Here is a 19,759-nt window from a genome sequence, read left to right on the forward strand (position 1 = left end):
TGTGGACACCCCTAAGCAGGATAACAATCTAGTGCCCTAATCAAACCAAATATTCTTCAAATATCTGTGTACTTTTTTTAAGGAGAAGCTTAGTGGTTTTTAAAGAAAGGGTTGAGAGGGATTACCCACTGCTGCAAAACACCATCCCTCCCTCCCAACCTGAACAGCTCTATTCTGGCCCCAAGTTGGTGCGAGGGTGTGCTCCATGTAACCAGGCACAACGTTCTTAGCAGGAGTTGAGAAGAAGCATCTTGTTGTTACTGGCTCGTGCCCCTTGAAGCTCTTAACTCTTTCAACTTACTGCTATATTTCCTTCCGAAGACATAAAATACTCTCTCTGAAATGTATGCTAGTACTAAACACTTTTTTCAATTTTTTTTTTTTACATTTCCAAAGATGTTTTATAGTCACTACAAATGAATATTCTGGGCCCTATTTTGCCTGGCTTGCCATTCGGGATAATTCAGATTGAATCAGAAAAAGCAGCTGAGTCATGCTGTGGATTATGGTCATTCTCTACAGACCTCCATAGCATAAACCTCCCCGAATCTGCCTTCCCCACCATCACCAGTTTCTACCTGAACTCTACTGTAGTTGGAATTCAATTCAGTGAACCTTGGCATAATGCCAAGGGAAAACATTATATACCAGTGTTTATGTATCTTAAGTTATTCAATCATTACAATTCTTGGGAGATGTTTCAATAAAATAGTTAAGAACATGGGTTCTAGAGCTGAAGAGGTGATGAGTTGAACCTTGGCTTTATCACTTACTGGTGAAGGCATTGCCCTTATGCCTCAGATTTTTTTTTAATCTGGATTAAAATAATAATCACATCACAGCACCCTAAGGGGTTGTTATAAGAATATCATGGATAATGTTAGCAAAATGTTTGGCAGGTAGTAAATAATTAATGGCTAGGGGTTATTATTATTGTTACACTATGTGAAAAAGGCACTATTAATATCCGCATGTTGTTAAGAAAATGGAAAGTTAGCAAGTTGGATTTGGCCAGTCCATACATAGTAGAGATGGAATTCTAAGCCAGACCCATTCAACTCCAGAGGGAGTGTTATCATCAGCCAGTCTAATATTTGTAGCTTCACGGAAACTACAAATTCAACGTCAACAGTACAGAACTCAGAAGAGAGCTAGGGGAGACCTCAATCAAGGTCACTGGGTCTCCTTGAGAGTAGTTCCTCAACCAGATGGTCTTTGCTCCATCTTTGAAAATATGCAATGCAGATAAACCACAGCCCATGCTTTACTGAAGCCTCACTATCCAAAATAGAAATAATAGTAATTTGCCATGAAAATGTGTGTGGTAAAACCACCTTAGTTCTTAATAATTATCACTTCATTTCCTAAGCACTACCCCTTAACAAACTATCTTTTTTAAAACTACCTCTTTTGGGAAATATCAACAACCTGAAAAATCATGCTAGGTTCATCTGTCCATGAACAGTTGAGAAGGTGGGGATAAACAGATTGCAAAGCAGAGACTAATCCAAACACAACCCAAGGTGTTGGGTTTGACAGCTTCCTATCAAGATGCCACAGACATACTGATAACATCCTGATTCAGAACGGCCCAAAGCCAGCGGAGCACAATTGCAAGAAGTAGTGTGGTAAGGCATGATTCTCAGTTCCAAATGAGGGGCTGTTTATAAGCCAATTTTTTTTATAAAATTTTTTTTTAATTTTAAGATTTTTTAATTTATTTGTCAGAGAGAGAGAGAGCGAGAGCAAGCACAGGTAGACAGAGTGGCAGGCAGAGTCAGAGGGAGAAGCAGGCTCCCTGCTGAGCAAGGAGCCTGGTGTGGCACTCCATCCCAGGACGCTGGGATCATGACCTGAGCCAAAGGCAGCTGCTTAACCAACTGAGCCACCCAGGCGTCCCTATAAGCCAATTTTAAAAGGAAAATTGGAGGGGCGCTTGGATGGCTCAGTCAGTTAAGCGTCTGACTATTGATTTTGGCTCATGTCATGACCTTAGGGTCATGAGTTCAAGCCCCGTATCAGGCTCCATGTTGGGCATGGAGTCTGCTTAAGATTCTCTCTCTCCCTCTGTCCCTACACATACCCTGACCTCCTTTTATGCATTCTCTCTCTCTCACTCAAAAAAGAAAAAAAAAAAAAAAAGGAAAATCAGAGTCCATTTTTGGTAACATCAAAATTTTTGGACTGCTTCCCCTAATCAAACTGGAAGAGAGGGCACCCAAAACCACCTCCACTAGAAAGCTCCAGAATAGCGATGGGATCAGATCTAAGACCACTAGTTTAATTAAATCAATAAACATCTAGTAGTTGTCCAATATGTACTTGGAACTGGAGATTAGAAATCTAAGTAAGTTATTTGCTTTGACCTTGAGAGATTCACCACATAATGGGACAGAATGATATGTAAGCAACTAATTACAACACAGTAGAGTAAGTCTATAATGAAGTTAACTACAAGGTGCAAAACGTGTAAGAAAAGATGTAGTCTCCATCCCTTCATGAATAAAGAACAAATAAATTTGACCCTGACATCAAGAACCTATGGATTAGCCCAAAGTCTGCTCCCAGTACCAGAGTCATAATAGAAAGCATCTCATTCTCTAATCTTTCACCTTCATGATTCTCCAGTATACTATTAAGTAATGTTCTTTTATAAGACATAATCATTAATAATCCCAGGATGAGCCAGATAATGTGTTAGCCTTGCTCATATTTTATATAAACCCAGAAGGAATGCAATAATGTTGAAATATAAGGCACTGAGGCCCACCAATGGAGCACATTTCTTGGACGGTGAACCTACAGGGGACAGTTCTTCACATCACCTGCTAAGCAGGTGCCTACTTCAACAATACGAGGACCACTTCTTTGCCTGAGTCCCCATGATGCTGAAACAGAGAGGCTTCCAGTGTGCCCAAGAGTCCTCGATATAGGACCCAGGGGATGACTTCCCTACCTGACATCCGCAGGGTCTTCCGTGACGAGCACATCTGTCTTGCAGCTGGCCAGCGGGTTGATGGACAGCTCCACAGGAGGAACCACGAAGCTTTTGCTGACAGGAAGCCAGAGTCCTTGGCCCAAGCTGAAAGTAGACCTGCAATGTAAGAGTTTCCATTGGGGAACTCCCTGGGAAGCAGAGAGAAAAACAGCATATAGGGGCCCCTCTCCCACCCTTCTAGGGCCACTTCTGACCTCCCCACCCAACTGAGTCCCCTGCCTTCTCTCAGGTGCAATTTTGGCCAACCTGGCCCACACCTGGATGGTCATCTCTTAAACCGATTAATCGTTCAGCCCATGCATTGCATTGCCCTGCTGGTTTTCTTTTCCTGACCACCTGTCCCGACTCCCAATAAACTGTGGGCTCTGTGAAGCCAGCGGCCATTTCAGCTTTGCTTTCCCAAGCAATGCTCAGAGCCAACAGGGGCTCTATAAGTGACTGCTAAGTCAGCCGGCACAGTCTGCACAAAGGTGAAGAGCACGGACTCTGAATCAATTTGAACCAAAATCTGATTCCCAGTTCTGCCACTTAATCCGCTGTATGTCTTTATCAGCTGAAGTACTAAGGTTTCACATACCATTCCGTGGAGGTGGCGGGAAGAAGTTCTATGGCTGGAGAATATTTTTAAAGCACTGGACTGGATAATCAGCCATGTCTTCCCCTGTTCAAATATCTGAGTCCATAAGTCTAGATGCCAGACAAATGGGAATTCGATTCCCATAGCAACCCGGGCCATGATGGTCCATTCACGCCCAATGAGAGTTCCTCTGCACTCAGCACAGCCTAAAGCTCACAGGCACCACTGACTAAGGATGCATGACTATGGCTCCCCAGACTCTCCTCCACTCCCCAGCAGCATGTCCCAACAAGACTGTCAACTCACCTGAGAATCTTTTCAGGGGCTTGTTCTCCTGTTACTAGGTCGTAGCCCCTCTCCAGTGTGGTGTAAGGCCAAGGTCTTCAGGAAGAATAGGAGGGAAAGAAAAGGGAACAGGAGATGATATGAGTCAGATGGGATTCACAGAGGGGCACTGCTCAAACGTAGCTTTACAGACAACCAAATTTCACAGAAGTAATTGCATTTGACCCTTAAACAGCACAGGGCTTGGGAGCTCTGACTTCCCACATGGTCAAAAATCTACCTATCACTTTTGATTCCCCCAAACCCTAACTACGAATAGCCTACTGTTTTATTTTGTTGTTGTTGTTGTTAAGTAAGCTCCACAATCTTGCCTATGACCTTGAGACCAAGAGTCATGTGCTCTACCGACTGAGCCAGCCAGGCCCCCCACTAATAGCCTACTGTTGGCTGGAGGCCTTACTGATAGCATAATCAGTTGATTAACACATATTTCATAGGTTATATGTATTACGTTCTTTATTGTTATAATAAAGTAGGCTAGGTAAGAGAAAATGTTAGGAAAAATCATAAAGAAAATACATTTACAGTCCTGTACTGTATTTATTGGGGAAAAAAATCTGCACGTAAGTAGACCCATGTGGTTTAAACTCCTGTTGTTCACACTCACGTATTGGGCAAAACTCTTTATAAGAGAATGTCTCCATCTCACAGAAGGACTCAGTCTTTTAAAGACCACTTGTCTGTTTTTGGAGTTTATGGACGAAAACCCCATTTTCTTTCTGCATCAGTCCAGTGAAGAAAGTGTCCGTTGATTACCTACGGTCTGGGAGGGGGAGTTCAATTTGAGACTTTGTTCTCTACAATAGTCATCGATCGTGTACCTTTACTACTAAATTGTGATTCAGTGGAAAATAGGGTTCATCGCCCATCAAGCCTTTACAAGAACACCACTTGTAGAGAAAAGTTCTCTTTCTGGAGCAGTTTTGTGGCCTGGAGTCACAGAGCCGAGGAGTGGGGACGGCCCTCCACTGCCCCCGTTGCGTGGCCTGGAGTCACAGAGCCGAGGAGTGGGGACGGCCCTCCACTGCCCCCGCTGCAACATCCTTTGCTACTCACCCTTCACTCTGCCCCCAGTCGCTGCGCACACACAGGTGTCTGTGCACCGGGTCGGGGGCGTAGCCTTCGTGACAGCTGCACTCTCCTGCAGGCAAGAAGAGAAAGGGGTGTGTGAATTACTACCTGCCCCAAACAGCATTCTCCCCCTGGCTTCCTTGTTTTCTCAGTGGGCTGCCTGGTTTGAGAAAAGCCCCAGGGGAAGAGCCTGTTCTGGTTGACCCACCACGGAGGTTCCTAGTTCATTCCATTTGTTCATCTGGCCATGGATTCATTCAGCAAGTCCGGACCCTTGTGGGGTTCTCGGGCCCACGCTGAGGATGCAGAGATACGACACTGACAGGCCTCACAGGTTAAGGAGGGGCACAGGAAGTGACCTGGTGGCCACAAATGGAGGTCCTAATTTCAAATATTTAAATGATCATAAAGTACATTCGCACTAAGAGTATAATCAGACAATTGAATTCTCTCCATTTGAATGAACAATTCATGTTCAACCATGAGCCCCAAATCAAATGTCCCCTCCTCCAAGGTATCTTTGATTTCCCCTTCTAGACGGTTTGTTCTCATCTATCATTTCCAGATTTTATTTTGTTGTCTTGGTTAGCTTTCCTTTCCTCCTCTTCCCCCCACCTTTCCCCTCTTGTTCCCTTCTTCTTCATCCATCTTTCCATCCATCTGTCCATCCATCCATCTATCCATTCATGTATCCAGGCATCATTTTATTATGGCCATCTCATATGCCTGATTGCAAGGATGCTTGCTAGTATCCCACACTGCCTTTAGTGTCTTCTCCCTTGGGCCAAGCTCACTTCACGTGGCCGGCCTATGTCTAGTTTCCTTGTACATCTTCAGAGTTCAGAATTCTGGAAGGGTTTTCCAAAGCTCTCTGTCCTACCCTCTTCAATTATCAGTCCTGCTTCACTGTACACTCCTTAAGGTTGAGATGAATAAGGTTCAATTTGTTAATGGCTTTTCCTAAGTTGTATTTGTGGAATGTTGACAGATGCCTTACCAAACATAGATTCTATTTAAAAAGAGAGAGAGAGAGAGAGAAACACTAGACTATATGTAGAGCCAGTGGTATGTGATTCTTCATGAAAATGATACCTAAGAGGTTTCCCAAAACCTATTTCACCTTGGGACACTTGCTGGTGGAACAGGTGGACCTATTATGGACCACAGACCATGTCCACAGCTTAGGAGATGCTGGTAGGAACTGCCCTGCCTTAGCCCACTGCCTAGAACTGAGTAGATGCTCAATATTGTGAGTTGAATGAATAATTAACTATCTGTGATGGCTCATAAATTCCTAGACTATTGCTGTCAGGTTGCCTTCTTTTTTGTCTTCAGGTGATCACGCTTATACACTCATGGGCATACACACACACACACACACACACACACACACACACACACACACAGATGAACCTGCAACTCTTCAAACCTACAGTAATTCTGATTGGCCTTACCTGAGAGTTTTTGAACCATGCTTCCTGGAAACGTATAATTCCGTGGGAGAGAGTTAAGAAATTTGCAACTTTTAGATTTTAATTCCCCCTAAAAATTTTTAAGTCTCATTAATAGTAAAAAAAAAAAAAAAAAAAAAAATGAAGGCTAAACGTTCATATGTTACATACTAGAATTTAGGACATGGGAGAGCATAGTCACATTCAGTTCATTTGCCAGGTAAATACATTTTATGCAAACCTCATTTAAAACCACCACCACCAAGCAAGCCCACAAAAATACCTTCTCTTATCATCTCTGTTTCATCGAGGAAGATACAATAAACTAGGAGCCATCGGAACCGAAGAGCTTACAAGCCCATGCTTTCTATAACTACCCATCTTGCAAATTGAGGCTTTTTTTTTTTTTTTTCAATCTTGGGTTACCAAAACAAAACACAGCAGGGAATAGATATTAGGGCAACAGAACTATTACCCATAACTCCTGATTTCAAGACGTTTGTATTCATCAACAAACCTTAATGTTTTCACTGATTCACTAAAAATGTTATGTGTTTGACCTTATACAAAGCATTCTGACTGTTAAAAAAAAAAACCCTCTCTAATTTGTTTTATACATTATGATGATGCTTAATCTTTGTAACCCCGGCATCAGCAAGTATCTGGCAAAGAGCCTGGGATTGATAAATGTTGGCTGAACTGAAATGGTGGTAAGGCAGAAGGAGTGAAGGACGGGTCAGAGGTAGCACCGAAAATGTTCAGAATAGGATTGCTGGAAGGAGAGAGAGAGGGGGGATCTACCTTTCCTCTTCTCTGGATACCTGGTAAAGAGAGCATCAGTGGGGCTGCTCTCCGACAGGAATGCTCTCTGTAACTCTCCTCTCCAATAACAAGTTCAAGTCTTCCAACAAAAGTGTGTGCTTTAAGTGTGTGCAAGCTGGTGAGCTGACTGTTGCCCGAGATGAGGAGAATGGAGGAAAGGGGCTGAGATCCTTGAAATCTGGGTGAGAATAATTTACCAAAAAGCGGGTGGGGGTAGGAGTCACTCAAGATGTGTTAAAATGGGACAGCCCCATCATGAAATATTCACCACTTTGAATACGTCTAATATTAAATATTAAAAGTCCTGGCATTTGTCCTCGAGGCTCTCAGGGCTGATTTATGATCTGCCAAAACCGCAGACCTCGTGATTCATAATGGAAGAGGTATATGGTTGCCTCTGGTCCAGGGACAGGAAATCAGGCTGGAGTGGGCAAGACCGGACGGGAAAGGAGAGGCTTTCCTCTTCAGGGAAAGGGCACAGCTTGGGTTCCTAGTTCTCCAATCTGTGACTGCAGAAAGGGGCACAGGTCCACTCTCCTCTTCCCCTCCTCTGGGAATAAGACTGAGAATGAGGAATCTGTACAAAGAAAGCGTGCTGGTGTCCTCTGCATTTCTTTCTTCTTTGCTTACCAGGCAGGTTTCTCAGCTCTCAGAACAGACCATTCATTACTGTCACTCATTATATAACAAATATGTATTTTGGAAATGAGACGCGTCCACCCCGGAGGGCCCTCAAGGCTGCCTGGAGAAGAGGAAGTGAGGCAGGCGGAAAAGAGGGTTGAAGACAGACGGGCCTGTGTTCCAATCCTCCCTTTCTCTCTCCATGGACGTGTGGTCTTGGGGAAGTCACTTCAGCTTCGTGGGTCTCAGTTCTCTCATTAACAGAATGGAAAATGTTAGTAATGTCGACCTCACAGAGCTGACTCTAAAAATAAATGGAAGAGTTGAAGGGTGAGGCTCGTGGCTTAGGCAGCCAGTGAGTAGATCCGCAATACGTTTCTCCTCTTTCCCTTGTGTTCCAAGACAGAACTCCGTCTGATATATGCTGGACTCAACTCTAGAGACAGTGAGTAAGTAATCTCCTTCTTGCTGGGCCTTAACTTCCCCATCTGCAAAATGGAATGTTGGGAGTGGAAGTTCATCAATTCTGAGTGCCAGTGAGAATCAGCCTTTCTACATCCCTCAACTCTGTTTTCCGGACACTGTGGGAGAGTTAGCTGTGATCACTCTTAGCAGTTGGGCTGGGTGTCTCCAGTAAGATTTCCATCAATGCCACGGCTATTGGCGTTATTGACTCCCATTTCTTATTTTGCTGGCTCAGCAAACTCACCACTATTTGCAACCAAGCATTTCCTTCTTGCAAGATGCAAACTTCTGATAGCCAGACCTGAGGATTAACCCCTTCCTTCGACGGGTCCTTTCCTCAGCCCTGCCTCTACATACCCAGAGCCGCCAGGCTAGCAAAGAATAGCTTTCCCGGGACACAGGTTTGCATGGTTTCCACGTGCTGACTACCATCACCCAGGCTCCTTTACTCCTGTCACTACAGAAGTTCTCTGAATGAGGGGACTATACGCTTCTTGCTGACTGCCACAGTACCTGCTGTGCTGTCTGGTACATCAATAAATGAGGGGGTATATTTTACAATAGTAATGTCTATGCCAATGGGGGTGAAGAACCTTTTTTTTTTTTTTTAATTTGCTCATTCTCCCCACCAAATTGGGAACTTCCTGTTTGCAGCCATCTTTTTATAATCATCCTCATATGCAAGTAGTAAGTATAATGCTGGATGAAGGGTAGACAACTCACTTGCTGAGTGAATGAATGAACGAACAAATGAATATATAAAAACATTGTAGTTTTCACGAATTCAGGCTGAGTTCATTTAGAATAATGACAGTTCTGCTGAAGAGTAGAAGAAACTTTCTTATAACGACGACAGGTATTTGCCAAGGAAATGGAAAGTGTAAGCATGAGTGTTGATGAAATGTCTAATAGAATTCTATTTCACATCAGAGCAGAGACAGCTCTTAAAGGTCATCGAGGTCACATCTTCTCAGCTTCATTGTTCAGAAGGGAAAATACAAGCTCAGAAAGTGAAGATGTTTGGCCAGATCACTAGACTAGCCTCAGGGACAGCCAAGATTAGAGCCCAGGGCTACTGGCCATTCCAGTAGCCTTCTTCCCACTGCATGGGTGGTCTCAATGCTTCAATACACCTGGCAATATTTTCAAGGATTTTTTTTTCCCCTTTGTATCCCACAGACATCTCTGACTTTCCTTTAATGAGAATTTATGACATTTACAAACAGGGATTATTTTTTAATATAATGAATCTGAGACATCCTTAACAGATTGAAAATACACATTTCGATGGGATTGATAATAGAGACCTTAAAAAAGAGTTTAATCTCTTCATTAAAGTGGCTCCCATAAGGGAATTCAGTTAGGTGGATTTTCATCGTGCTAGGTCCTGAAACTCTGTATTATCAGCTCCAGATGAGCTGCACTGGTTTTAAAATATTTACTCTTCATGTCTCCTAGGTCCCATTAGTCGGTTCTCATTTTATGTTACATACATCCTCACTCCAGAAACCCTTGGGTAAAAACAACAAAATCCCTCAATTATGAGCGATCTTGAGTGTGGCTTGTGTGAACTCTTCAAAACCGCTTCACAGTGGACATCGCCTCCATGTCAATCACATAAGATTATGGGAAAGTAGTTCAGAGTGTGGGCCCTGGAATCATCTTGTTTTGGATTCAGATCCTGGATCTTGCCACTTCAAATTTTGCATGAATTTGATCCTGTGGCTTCACCTGTCTGCATCTGTTTCCTAATCTGGAACAACGCTGGTATCACCCATCTGCTAGAAAGATCAGTGATGTCTTTGAAAAACCCGCAGTACAGTCCCTGGCACATTTCTTCTCGCCAAAAACATCATCAATGTTTGTGTTTTTGTAATTATCGTTCCTGGATAGGAGAGGCCAACTTAACATCTTGTTTTGAGTGGAAAGAAAAAGTGCTTTCTAGATGAAAGATGATCGTAATTTCAAGGCAGGGCCTGCGCAAAGCCAAGGGGGTCTCAGTGTCTTGATCTGTGTATTTGGGGCAGCTTGAATGAAATCGTCTCCGAGGTCGGTTACGGTATTCCCAGAACCAGCCAACACCTGACGCCTTTGTCTTCACTCCTCCTGCTGAAGGACACGGGAGCATGAACGAGGGTATCAGCCAGAGGGTACCGCCCCCTCTGTCCGCCACAGCTCAGAGGAGCTCATCACCTGCCCAGGACAGCTAGATAAGTGCAAAGCCTTCTTCCCGAGCCTGCCTGCTGTCCGGCTCCTCTCCTCCTACCTTGTCATCCTCTTACAATTCCATTTTCACTTGCTTCTGACTCAGTCATCACTTATCATCACAGGCCAGGGACACTGGCTGCTGTTCACTTTCCTATTTATTCTTGTCACTGCAGCTTGGAAAGATATCTCCCTGGGCCCTCAGAGCAATAAGCGTGCATGGCATCCGTTCTTGTTCTGACTCTGAGCAGTCCACTGTGGGCTTCTTCACTGCCAGCTCTGGCCCTGGAGCTCAACCCAGGGCCAGGCATGCAGTGCGAGGGGCATGGGCTGAGCACAACATCACTGGGAGCCTGCTTCACGTTGGAGTGGTGGAACCCGCCGTAGGTCACTGTGGGTCATCTCACAAGTCACACCCATGACTAGCACCAGGAGGAAGGTACTAGCATCCTCATGGTAAAATAAGGAAACAAAAGCTCAGACTCAACTTGTCATTTGTCCAAGGTCACAGAGTCAGGTCTTCAAAACGCGTGCTCCCTCACATCATCCCAAACATCATAACAACAGCCGTGACCACCAGGACAAGAGCCAGGATGGCCGCCTGTAGTGTGACAAGTCTCAGTTGCTAGACAATAAGCATTAGGAAGATGAGGAATCTCCGATTCACTCACACCGAAATTCACATCAGGCTGATTTCTAAAACCCAACTATAACTAAAGATTAGAAATCACTCTTCCAAACACCCCCTGTTCAAATGTAAATAGTTTATGTGTGGATTACACTGAATCCTACGTAATGAAGGTGGATTTCCTGCTAGTAAGGCTGAGCTGCAGGGGAAGCATCATACGTTCTAATTGAGCACCTACTCTGTGCTGACCTCGCTCAAATCACTTTTGGTATCTATGATAATACTGGGAGAATGATGATGTTGGTTCCACTGTGAAAACCATGAAGCTGAGGTCTGGAGAGGGTGAGTAAGCTGCCCAGGGTTGTGAATATCTAAGCTCAGGCTCCTTCTGAGACCCGTCAAGCTTTGTGATGGCTCTCTGAGGCTGTGCTTCAATAGAGTGTGGAAAATTGGGTACCTGGGTGGCTCAGTCAGTTAAACATCTGCCTTTGGCTCAGGTCATGATCCCAGGGTCCTGGGAAAAAGCCCCACATCGGGCTCTCTGCTCAATGGCGAATCAGCTTCTCCCTTTGTCCCCCTTCCCCTGCTCATACTCTCTCTTTCTCTCTCTCAAATAAATATTTTTTAAAAGAGAGTGTTGAAAAAAAAGCATGTGAAGAGGAGACTGGGGTGAAGGTAAATGCACGCTGTAATAGAATGAATTATTGATGTCAAGTCATTTCCTACAGTAGTATGCAGTAGTAGTATCACCACTGCCATGGCCAATGGTGGGAAGGGTGAGATTTCTTTCCTGGCCCTTGTATTCAGGCTTAGCCTGTTACTTGCTCTGGCCAATGGGATGACAGGAGACATGATGTGAACCGAGATCTGAAATGTGCTGTTGGGCTGGGCTTGCTCTCTGGGATTCCTGCTTCTTTCCAGGAGAAAACCAGGCTCTAAGTAGGCGGCCAGTACAAGGAGGAAGAGGGCCACGTGGAACAAACTGGAGGCCGCCTGAGCTTAGAGACAAGCGCAGCTGAGCCCTGGCTAGCCTGGTCCACCCAGGATGTGTAATAATGGGTAAAAAACACTTGTAGTGGTTGACACTAACCCACTGTGGTTGTCTGTTATGCACCATTAGTATCACAAAAGCTGATGCATCGCCAACCTGCATCCCCCCCCCTTCTATGAATAATGTTCTCACTTTCTTCCCAAAATAAAAACCTTAGAAACATCACCAACCTGACTTCATTTTCATCCTCGACATCTGAATGGCAGCGGAATCTCCCCGATTCTACCACTGTGCTGTCCTTCACACCCAGCCCTTCCCATCTTTCCCACCATCCCTGCCCTGGGGAAGGCCCTCAACGCTGTCCATGCACATGGTTGAAGAAGTCTCATCACTGATGGCAAGCTTTCAGTGTCTTCCCATCAATCTGAGTGATGGACAGTCACCTCTTCAAAGAGCAGCTACACCCGTGGATTGTCCCCAAAACTGTCAGTGGCCCCCAGGTGCTCTCACGATAAAGTTCACATGGCCTAGTCTAACATCCAAAGCTCTCCATGACTGGTCATAGCCTTATCAATCGCTCCCCCCGCCTTGGGCCTTTCCTTCCCTAACATCTTGGGTTTACTGATAATAACCGGCTATCTGAGACCCACCTGCTGACCAAGGTCTGCTTCTTGTAGTAGGTTCGCCCTGATCCCACTCCTTGAGCCTGAGAACTGGAGACAGAGATGTTCAACAGAGGAGAAACCAGGGTTGCGAGGGAGTAGGAGGTCAAGGGAAAACTAAGTGGCAAAATGGTATTTAGAAGAGGAATGAGCTCATGCGGGCAGTTTTGAATGCCAGCAGTATCCTCAGGGAATATGTTTTACAATGTAGACGCCTCTGCAACCTTGAGCAAATCTTTCTGCTTTGCTTGGCTGCAGTCTTCCCATCTGTAAAATGGCCAGCTAATACTCAGAAATTCCCAAACACCCTTCCAAGCCTTATTCAAATCCTAGGCCTTGACTCTTCTTCTAACATGCTCTGGTCTTACCTCTTGAGGTTAGTGTTTCCCTAGGCACTAAGGGGGAGTGGAGGAGCATTAGGGAGGGAAGGGGGAGGCAGAAAAGTATGAGTGGAGTGAAGTAACAAGGGGATATGATGGGGATCTTCACAAAGTGAGGAAGACTTCTCCAGAAGTCTGCTCAGCCAATGGTGTTGTGTGACCTAGGGTGAGTCCCCACCCTCCCTGGGACTCGGTCTCTCTCTCCCTGTGCACTGAGAAGGTTGATCTGGATGACATCCAGGCAACCTCACAAGGGCGCCTCTGCTGTCCCTTTCTTCCTCACATTCTGAAGTGACAGGTTTCAGCCTTGTTCTTCCCCAAGCCTTTGAGAGATATCTGGATGCCTGCATAGGGCTGCCGGCCCCTCATTGCCATTCATCATCACGCCTCTGAGCGCAAGAAGAAAAAAAAAAATAGAGGCCAATGGGTTCTGGTGGCACAGGCTGGTGATCAGGCCTGATGGAGATCAGAGTCCTTAATCAAGGCCACCTGGGGGCTAATTGGCTCTGACTCAGCTCATGTAACAGCCCACGTGGAAAGGCCTGGGCTCCGGAAAGCCAGCAGCCAGGCCACACCAGGGCTCCCACTTCAGGCGGCCCCTTTCTCCTTAGCCTCATCTACCCCTGAGTGCATGATTATCTATAAATTTGGGTCTGGGAGAAAAGCACATGGGTAATAGACTCTCAAAACTTGGGCTGACTGCGGATGGTGGGGGTTGAGGCAGTCTCACCGGCAGCCTGGGGCAGACACAGAGGCAGACCGCGCCCCCACCCCCTGCCCCACTAGGAAGGATCATGGGATTCCTGAGCAGAATGCAAAGAGCAGGGCCGCCAAGGGCAGGGGTGGGGGGGGTGGGCGTGGTGTGTGCCCCCCACTGCCCCGCCCCCACCCCAGCCTGCATCACCCATGCTTCTCAAGTCACCCTGGAAGGGGCCAGGGGGGGAGGGTAACAAGCCAAAGGGAAGCCGGCATCAGCACGGGAAGAAGAGCCATCTGGGGCTGGCCCCTCAGCTTACCACTCACAGACCAAGCGGCCTCCATAGGCTGCCGCACTACTCTGGGCCTCAGTTTCCTCATCAGGAAGCAGACATCTTAACCCCCATTTTCAAAACTGTCACAAGGGGTGGAGGTAACATATTACACACGCTTACCAGGGCACCTGGGTGGGCTCAGTCAGGTTAAGCCTTGGACTCTTGAGTTCGGTTCAGGTCATGATCTCAGGGTCGTGACGCAGAGCCCCGTGTCAGGCTCCGCGCTCAGTGTGGATCTGCTTGGGAGCCTCTCCCTCCTTCTGCCCGCCCCCGCCTGCGCATGCGCACTCTCTCCCTCCCGCAAAAAAAAAAAAAAAAAAGATTACCATGTCTCCAGCCCTGCAGATAGCATTCAGTGTGGGTCCTTATCATTACTGTTGGGGTCACTGCTGGCACTGCCAAGGCTGCACCCGCACCCCACCATACTTCTTCTCTGGCTTGGTGACCTTGCACCTCTTGGTGGCAGTCCCTCCCTGAGCTTCCTGCTGTGTCAGTCCTTTCCTCCCTCTGTCCTCCCCCCATGGTTCTTGCCTCGTGTCTGGTCCAGATCTTACTTTTTCCGACCATTTCTCATTCTTCATACAATCCCGGTGTGACTGCGGCACTGAGGCAAATTCATCTGATTCTCTGTCACAAGCAGCTGACTCTCAGGTGTCGCAGGAAAGAAAATACATCCCTGCCCGGGCTGGGGAGGCCTTGGAGTGCACGCAGAGAGCCACAGGATCACAGGAAAGAGCATCCGACTGTGCCCCTAAGGTCGGGGACATGCCAGCGAAGAGAGAAGATAATAATAACAAGAGTGGACCCAGAGGCCTAACTGCTGCGTGGTTTGGGAAGTTCCCTATTTACACTGACTCATGCGACCCTCACAATCCACGCAAGATGCAGGTTCTAGTTTCAACCCCATTATACAGATGAGGAGACTGAGGCCCGGGGGTTAAGCAAGTTACTGGCCTGATGTCATAGACAGAAGAGTTGCCAAGGCCAGGCCTGGAATCAAAGACAGTGCTGCGGGCCCCAGGCTGAACCACCTCTTTCGCAAGGGGGTGCAGGAGTTTCCCAGACAGAGGAAAGTGTGGAGGCAAAGGAAGGTCACAGCACTGTGGGGAATCCTGGGCCCTACCGCTTCTCAGATCAACAGAGCCAGAGGACTTAGCAGGCCCTGAAGAACACAGCCTTATCCCACAGGTGTGGAAAAACTTCTGGAAGCCTCTACATCCCCTCTACAGCGTCCTGTCCAGATGCTGACTCCACGCACTGGGCATGGAGAGAGGGCGTTTCAAGCAGAGAAGACAGGCAATGGAGTCAGGACCGGCTCTGAGCTCTGCATTTGTCACCCAGTGGCTCCATGACTTTGCACAATTTTGTGTCTCTGGCTTTTCTCAGTTCTACAACAAGCTTGGTCACCCCCTCACTGAACAACGTCCACAATGTTCTATCCCCAGTATGGGCTCCATAAACACGGCCTGGTTTGCTATGATTATTATTAGGCAGTTGGCTACCTTCACGTTCTCTCGTGCCCATAGCTCTTATCTTGGACCCCTCAGCTGTAATTTGGGAAGAGGGAAAGGCTAAGAGCCGCATGATGTGTTTGATCGGCCTTCTCAACTTTAATCCACCCAGCCACTCTGTGAAGCAAGGGGATATGCCCTGACTCTACAGATGAGGAAACTGAAGCCCCCAGGGTTTAAACAATCAGCCTTCCGTTTGCACCACGAAAAAGTAACAGGATCAGGATTCGAATCTCATTCTGCCTCGCTCTGGAGCCACAGCTCCCTGGCACTGTCCCAAGTAGGAAGGAGGAGCTCAGCGCCGTCCTGCATGTCACTTGGCCTGACCCACTATGGTGGCTCTGCCTGGCCACCGACCACGCCTCTACCAGAGTTTACAGGGGTGTACATGAGATGAGGCTATGTGGTTGTCATTCTGTGGGCCCCTCGGCTCTGTGTCTCCACTAGCTGTTAGGAGAACTTGTTCAAGATCCTGCGTCTCTCTGAGCCTCATCCTTCTTCCCCAGAAGATGGGAAACATAAGTCCTGTCCTGTCCCATTCACGAGGATGCGGTAAGGATAAAATATACGCTATTCTATTCAGGACACATGATGATTAATAATGCAGTTGTTCCCCATTTGCACAGAACCCGAACTGGCCAAGTGAAATATACAAAATAGATTAAGCAGAGGGTAATTATTCATTTTGCAAAAGAGTTCTTCACTCTACAAAAGAGACGCACTGATAGTTGTTTTTTTTTTTTTCCAAGCACCAGCTATCTTCGTGGTTTAAAATCAAATCTCATTTATAATATTAAAGTGAGCAGGAATAATGATTTTCCAGATGTGCACCGAGTACAATGGGCCACACACACGGATGTGTCCTGCCCCAGACATCCACGCCCTAAAGCAAAGTGGACCGGATACCAGGAGGTTGGAGCCTTTGCCTCTGGCTAGTGACGAACTGGGGCGGGGGAAACCAAGAGAACTGGAGGACAGCTTGTGACTTCTGCACTCTGTTCAGAGGGGTCTCTTCCTCAGAGTGACCTCAGCCTCGGTTCTAGGCAGATGGTCAGGGTCACAGCTAGAGCTTCTCTGGGAAACTAGAGGACTGTCATTTCCAGTACTTCCATCTGGAATATTATACCGTTTTACATAATGTGTATGTTCAGCTGAACCCAGCTCATTTCCATTTTGCTAATCTCACTCCTGATTATATTCATGTTCACGATCTTGGCCGCCACCCCCCACCCCGCGCTTTCTTGGCTCTCTCTCGGATTGACGGTTCTCTCTTCCCCTCTTCTCTGTCTCCCTTTTCATTTCTCCATCTTTGTGCATGGACTCCTGCCTCAGTTTCCCTCTTTGGTCTCAGCTTTTCTGCCTTTGCCCTTCTCTCTGTGTGTGCCTCGATAGTCCTCACTGGCCACCTTTCTATAAGCCCCTTTCCTGTGTAGCCCTCTACAGTGGAAAGAACTTAAATTTAAGTCAGACAGGTGCAGGCGAAATCCCCACATCCACTTCGTCCATGAAAGAGACCAGAAAAGGACAGTGTCTACTTCAAGGGTTAATGTAATGATCAGAGAAGATACAGTAGGCAAAGGCGCCTAGAGCAAAGAATACATTCACAGCCTGTTAATTCCGCTCCCCCTACTTTTCTTCCTCTTTTTTTTTTTTAATTTTTCTTATTCTCCATCTTTCCCTTCCCTTCCCATGTTCTGCTCTCTTAGTCACAATCTCACACAAGCACAGACACCGCAGCCTCCACCCCCTCCCCTTGCCCCAGGCCCTGCTCCTTATCCTGCCCCAGTTCCCCGTCCCCCCTCTACCCCTACCCAGGACCCACCTCTTTACCCTTCTTCAGGCCCTGGCCCTCTACCCCGCTCCAAGGGTCCCCCTCCTCATCCCACCCCAGGTCCTGCTTCCTCCTCCCTACCCAGGCTGCTCCCCTTCACCTCCCCCACATTCTACCCCCTCAGCCACCCCCACCCCAGGAAACCCCCTCAATCCCTGACTCAGTCTCTGCCCCTCACCCCCTATGCCAGGCAGCCCCCACGTTCCGGCAAGGATTTAATTACAGAATGGCACAGGTTCCCATTACTAAGACACACATTCTTTCACAAAATGTTTTTACGGTACATTTACTGGTATATGATGGAGAATCATCATGAATCATTAAAATTAAGCAATGTGTGTCCAAGTGGCCCACACCAGGCTTCACTAGGGAGTCAGGCTTTACTACTAAGTCCATTTGGGGGCATTTGAAAGATGGCAGTGGACCATTTGCACTGTACACAGTGAGGCCACCTGACCTCACCTGCCTTGCCTGAAGCATCTTGAATTCCTGGATGCCCTGTCCTGAGGGACAGTCTTGGTGTGATCAGCATAAAATCCATACACCTCCCCACGACCCCTGTTGTCTGGTAGAAACCCATCTATTGAAATTTTAATTAAAAGACCATTTAACAAAAAATAACCAAAAGGCTGGGCTGATATATGCACACACACACACACACACACACACACACCCTTCTCTTTTTCAGAGTCCTTAATCACCTGCACTGAAATGGAAGCTGCCTTCAGTCTAGGAGAAGAGAAGGGGCAGTGGTGTAAAAGGCAGGCTCTCATCTAATAACCAGAAAAGGCTAGAGCTATTACTAAGTGCTGTGTTTAACATGGTTTTGTGGAGGCTGCTTCTGTTCAGAAATCTGTCACCATGCCTTCCATTCCATCATGATTAAGACTTTTGTGACTTAAGTGTTGTCAACACTGGGGGGTTCTTTTTGCCCCTGATTCAATAATTCCCATTTGTTGAACACATATATTTGCCATATTATGTAGCAGTTACTTTGTACTGATTACAATCATCACAATAACCTAGCAAAGGTGAATACCAAGCAGGAAATTGAAGCTTGGGGGAAAATTAAGCAATTTGCTCAAAACCACACCAATAGTTTCAGACAGAGCCAAGATTTTAACCCAGGTCAGCCTGACTTTAGTGCTTTCCCTTTTCCTCTGACTGCCTTTCCGAAAACAAAACAGCCCACTCTGGGGGCAGCTTGATTTTGAGCAAATGGAGGTGGTAGCAAGTGTCTCATTTGCTTCCCTCCCTGGTGACTGATTCAGCTTTGGGTCTCAGTCAAGGTTTGTGAAAGAAAGACGCTAATGAAGCTGACGGGAAATTCACGATGCCCCACATGGCCTGCATGGAAACACTTCTTTGCATGAATGGGTGCATAGGATCAAAAGCCTGGAAGAAAAAACTGAAACAAAACAAAACAAAACAAAAACTGGGGTGCCTGGGTGGCTCAGTGGGTTGAGCCGCTGCCTTCGGCTCGGGTCATGATCCCAGGATCCGGGGATCGAGTCCCACATCCGGCTCTCTGCTCGGCAGGAAGCCTGCTTCTCTCTCTCTCTCTCTCTGCCTGCTTCTCTGTCTACTTGTGGTCTCTGTCTGTCAAATAAACAAATAAAATCTTTTAAAAAAAAAACCAAAAAAACAAAAAACAAAAGCCCCAACACTGCCAGAAGCTGATACCACCTTCAGATGTTGTAAAAGACTCCTGAAGGCCTTGGCTCAGCTGGGGGCCTCCACTCCAAGGATAAAAAAAGACTGACTGCTTATGTTGTTCTCAGGAGATGGAGAAATCAAGCTTCAGCAAGCACTGTGGTCGGGAGACCTCTACTCTGTCATGAACTTCCTGAGTGAGCGAATCCTTGACCCTATAGGAACCCCAACCTCATCTACTATAGAAAGAGGGGGTTCCACTGGATGGTCTTCATGGTTCTTCCCAGCCTGGACCTCTTTGCTCTTTGACTCCCCAACAGGCCCCTGCAGGAAAATCTTCAAGGCTTCCTAGGAGGAAAGTTGGAGAGGCCACTGTCACGAGTTAACACGCCCTCCAAGTTTAAGGGGCACTCAGGGCTGTGCAATGCAGGGTTGATACCCTTGGATGTCTGCCTCCTTTCATTTGTGCCAAAGCCACCTCCGTCACCTCCCTGAGTCCCAGCCCCACTCGGCACAA

At 46.8% G+C, this 19,759-nt stretch overlaps 1 protein-coding gene across 2 annotated transcripts in view; it reads right to left on the bottom strand.

The window, feature by feature from the left end:
* Positions 1-19,759, bottom strand: part of ASTN2 (astrotactin 2) — a 600,456-nt gene that overhangs the window by 438,917 nt on the left and 141,780 nt on the right. Inside the window, exons 5-7 of one of the 2 annotated variants that reach the window (XM_045074025.1) lie at positions 4,977-5,061; positions 3,882-3,956; positions 2,957-3,082 (exon numbers count right to left, since the gene is read on the bottom strand). In XM_045074025.1, the coding sequence (XP_044929960.1) occupies positions 2,957-3,082; positions 3,882-3,956; positions 4,977-5,061 (286 nt within the window). Of the gene's footprint in view, positions 1-2,956; positions 3,095-3,881; positions 3,957-4,976; positions 5,062-19,759 lie in introns of both variants that reach the window. The other variant, XM_045074024.1, reaches the window with a different exon arrangement.

The sequence above is a fragment of the Mustela putorius genome, unplaced genomic scaffold (assembly GCF_011764305.1).
Source record: "Mustela putorius furo isolate JIRA1106 unplaced genomic scaffold, ASM1176430v1.1 tig00537301_pilon_pilon_pilon, whole genome shotgun sequence".
NCBI classification, from domain to species: Eukaryota; Metazoa; Chordata; class Mammalia; order Carnivora; family Mustelidae; genus Mustela; species Mustela putorius.